General features: G+C 34.9%; 1 protein-coding gene across 1 annotated transcript; it reads right to left on the bottom strand.

Annotated features, from left to right (window-relative positions):
* Window positions 1-2,343: 2,343 nt before the first annotated feature.
* On the bottom strand, window positions 2,344-3,360 carry LOC136805832 (prokineticin receptor 2-like). Its single transcript, XM_067062399.1, has one exon. It carries the CDS (start codon window positions 3,358-3,360, stop codon window positions 2,344-2,346), a length of 1,017 nt encoding a protein of 338 aa, XP_066918500.1.
* Between the last annotated feature and the right edge of the window lie 1,007 nt (window positions 3,361-4,367).

The following is a 4,367-nucleotide window of genomic DNA, read 5'->3' as shown; positions in this document are numbered from 1 at the left end:
AACTTATGCTCCAGAGTGGTTTGGTGAAATAGCTCCAATTCTGGCTTTCCAAGGTTCCAAGTTAGAGATGGACCTTCCCGAAGGCATTTAACGCTGGCTAGACTAGGTACACATACAGTCATACAGAAACACCATAAAGTGAAAGTATATATAGCTATAAACTCAAAAAGTCTAGCTTCCTGAAGGCACATCTCTTCATTGTCTGCGCTGCTCGGAGAAAAGATTACATCATGAAAAAGTACTGTGAACTTGAAAAAAAAATTAGGCGGTCTGAATGGACCACAATGGTATTCCTTTATTTTTCTTTTGACCAATAAAATAGAAGATTTTGTTTGAGAAGTGCAATCACAGCGCACGCAAGTGGAGGCCGGGCCTTAACTAGGATTGGTTTCTATTTCACCCTATTTAAGATGGTGCAGAACTTTTTGATAAATTTCATACGCATTATCCTCTTGACTATATTTTATTAGGCAAAGTTGCAATAGAGAATTGTTGAAATATAGCAGCCAATGAAAAAAACAAGCTATTTCTGATTGGTTACCTTGTTGATTTATTCACCACTATATATTTTGCCTACAATCTAAGATGTCTGCGGCATTATCAGAAAAGGTCTATTTAGTGAATAATAATCACGATATATATTGTTGTAAGAAAGAAACTAGGAGAAAAAAACAAACAGGAGATGTGAAAACCTGTAAGCTAATGATACCATAATTTTTGAAATATATTTTTGAGAAGCTTTTCCAGCTTTTCCTTAAATTTTATTAAATTATCAAGCTGCGAATTCTTCAAGTATTTTGTTAATGGAATATAATTTTTTTTCAAGCAAATCAGCCTCAATCAATCAATCAATCAATCAATCAATCAATCAATCAATCAATCAATCAATCAATCAATCAATCAATCAATCAATCAATCAATCAATCAATCAATCAATCAATCAATCAATCAATCAATCAATCAATCAATCAATCAATCAATCAATCAATCAATCAATCAATCAATCAATCAATCAATCAATCAATCAATCAATCAATCAATCAATCAATCAATCAATAATTAAATCAATCAATTATTCCTTATTATTTGTTAATGTTTTAATCTTTAAAGCATTAAAGCTTTATAAGTGCATGACATGATCTTTATGTGGGGGCATTTAGTGAAAGCTATGACTAGTGATAATATTCTACTCCGGGATATCTTTTTAACGAACACAAAACCTTGGCTGGTTACCAATGCAACAACATGTTGAATTCGAACTCCTAAAACTTGCCCACTAGTCGATTAATCTGGAGGATTTCCCATCATAATTAAAGGAGATTTGAGATTTAAGAGCTGCTGGTAGACCAACACGGGACCAACACGTAATGTTGAAGAGATTGATTCGAATTATGTATGTAATATATCTGAAAAACTGTTTATTGGCAAGACAAGTCACCTTTTGAATGATTTCCGAAAGGCTTTTCGAGAAGAAGTTGATGCTATTAAATTTCGTAGTTCTTTAAAAAATATTTATTAGATGTTAGTCTTGCAATATATATCATGCAACATTAATTTATGACACACGACAAAGTCGCAACATTTGTTGAGTAAGACAAAAACAAAGAATGTATAGAATTTCAAAGAAAAGCCGTGGTCGTCGATTTTTTTAAAGCAAGCCTAAAATACCTGTTTTCCCGTAATTTCATTACCGGTCTCCCAAAAAGGGATGGTATGGCATTATCCTCCCTGACAAAAAACATCACCGGGTCACTAAAACAGAGATGTTTTTTGCGAACAACTTTCTTTCCAGCGGTCTCTCCAGTTTCTATCTCATTCAGACACCGCCTTGTTGCAATTCGAGACTTTTTTTCAAAATTTTCATTTCAATTCCTATTCAAACTGTGAGCATAAAATCACAATCGATTCAAACTAAAGAAACGAATTACAACCTTTTCAACTCCTGAAATGATTAAGTCTTATCACCTGAAATCTTGCCGTCAATTCATTTACATGCTAACACCCCTCACCTACCTCTCCGTACAGCTGCCGTCACACCGCCCATTCTAAAGTGTTGCTGGTGTAGCCTAAAAGAAAGAGGAGACTCGAAGCTATTCAACTGACTATGATCGAACTTCTAACTCCTTCTAGTTTGAGCATATCAAATTTCTCAAAAAGGAACGGTCACTGGAGGTGGTATAGCATTTTGAAAATGGAAAGGGAAAGAAAATAATTTTTAATCAATGCGATTTTATGTACAAAGATTTACAACCTGAGAACAATTATATTCGAACTAGAATTTCTCTAACAAGTTTTGATATAAAAGAATAGTCGATATTCAGCCGCGAGGGTGTATTAAAAATGTTATTGCATTTCCAAAGAGTCGAATGTAGAATTCGTTGATCCCATGGTTTTCGTCTTTTCCTTGGGTGATGGATGTCTCCTGAAACAGGTTTTACAAGAATAATATTTCTTAATGTCTTGGTCTTTCACCATGTAAACCAATGCATTGAAGCCAGAACAAAGGAAAATCGGAAGGTGAATGAACGAAAACAGGCTGTAGACAAAATCAAACAAATGTCTATTACTTTGATATGTGAGTAGTAAGACACCAAGCAAAAGATAGTATAAGCTGAATGGTAGAGTGCACAAAGTGTAGACCAGGGAAATCATATTCAGGATACCGACAGCTTTCCTATTACGTTTTCTTTTACGTTGGTCAGCATCGCTTTCGTTGGAAGGATGCGGTAATTTTCCTGTCAATGCTCTCTTTGACCAAGTGTTTAAAATGACAATCGCCAACACTTCGATGGTCGTCACCGAACCTACGTAGATCCAATAAGAGCAATACAAAGCATATGATGTATACCTTGGGTCATAGGTGAAGAAAGTGAACGTACTTTTCAAAACGATGTAGATATTCCACAAGACCAGGAAAGAATAAACTGTTTTATTTTGAATGTCATTGAATGGTTTTCTTATGGCAAGATTTCGAAGATAGGAAATGCCTAGGAAGGTACCCAAGCCAACACCAAATGAATAGACAGACATTGCCATTCCGATGCTCTGTGTTACACAGCTTCCAATTGATAATACATCCACCATAACAAAATAAGGTAAACAAATCATACCGACAATCGTATCAGTCAAGGATAAATAAATGTAAAGTTTTTGAGAAATTGTCAATTTCTTATTTGTCTTCTTTAAACCAATGATAAGAGCGAAATTTGTGATTGCAACAAACACGGCAAACACGCCAAGAAGAAACATTTCAGCATGGCCCGTGCCCGTTTTACTCGTTGTGCCATTGATGAATTGGTTTGTTTCGTTCGATAATGAAGATTGGTTGTCAAAGTGCAGGAAAGGAATGCACAAAGCCATTTTTCAATTCTTAAATAACTTGACGACGATCAGAGACAAGATATAAATGCCAGTTCCCATTAAGAGCGTACAATGTCATTGCTCTCCCTCAACCTCCTTATATAGGGATGGGTCACGAACCTTATCTCGATTTAGAGATCTAAATCGAAAGACATTTCATTTTAAGAAACTAAAAGTTTTCTTTGGTTTTCTTCACCAGGTTGGCGTCAATTCAAATTCCAAATTAACGAACTTTCCAAACTCAATCAAAATATACATGATGTGAGATCAATAAGATCTTGACAGACGCTCGAATGGGCTCGATAACATAACAAGTTTTTTTGGGGTAAATCTTATCGCAAAAATCATTCGAATCCCATTTTAGCGTTGGGAAATTATTCAATTCCTATCAGCTTTTCATGAACGATGTTTTGAATTTTCTTCTATTCAGTTTTCATTGAAAAGTAATCAAGTCAAAAATCCATAACTGAAATTATTATTTTCCCATTCAATAGAAAGTAAATCTTTGCAATCAAAATTGTGAGTGAGGAATCTCATTTACTTGGATTTCCAACACTTTTCTGTTAATCAGCGAAACAACAAAAACTCCCACCTTCATTTCCCTGTCTGCTTAGTTCATTTCTCGCTTTCGCACCACGATTTATGGTGCTTGTGTTCCAGTTTAATTTCTGAACGTTAACTTGTTCTGAATTGAATATTGAATTGAACATCACTTATCCGCCTGCATTTAAATCTGAAAAGCTAAGAGAGGTTCTTTAGGACCCCCTTTAATGTAAGTGTAAAGAATATCCGGTAACATCATCAGCTGCATAATAAGATTTTTGAACCAGGCTCAAACGATGGATCTTAAAACACTAAATAAAGTAGTTTCGAAATAGGATATGGAGAATTTTGAGCTTAAGATGGTTAGTTTTAAGTTTTACAGTATATGATGGGCGTTAAAGTGCAGGTTTGTGGCACCTAGATGTAGGATTTGTTGAATCCTAAGTATGAACCATAGTGAAACG

Source organism: Clytia hemisphaerica, unplaced genomic scaffold (genome assembly GCF_902728285.1).
Source record: "Clytia hemisphaerica strain Z4C2 unplaced genomic scaffold, Clytia hemisphaerica genome assembly, whole genome shotgun sequence".
Classification (NCBI taxonomy): domain Eukaryota; kingdom Metazoa; phylum Cnidaria; class Hydrozoa; order Leptothecata; family Clytiidae; genus Clytia; species Clytia hemisphaerica.
The sequence above is the reverse complement of the archived record's forward strand: the minus strand, read 5'-3'. Positions and strand labels throughout refer to the sequence as shown.

Excerpts from the sequence above, each read along its gene's own strand:
- LOC136805832 (XM_067062399.1), bottom strand. The coding sequence starts at position 3,360 with ATGGCTTTGTGCATTCCTTTCCTGCACTTTGACAACCAATCTTCATTA.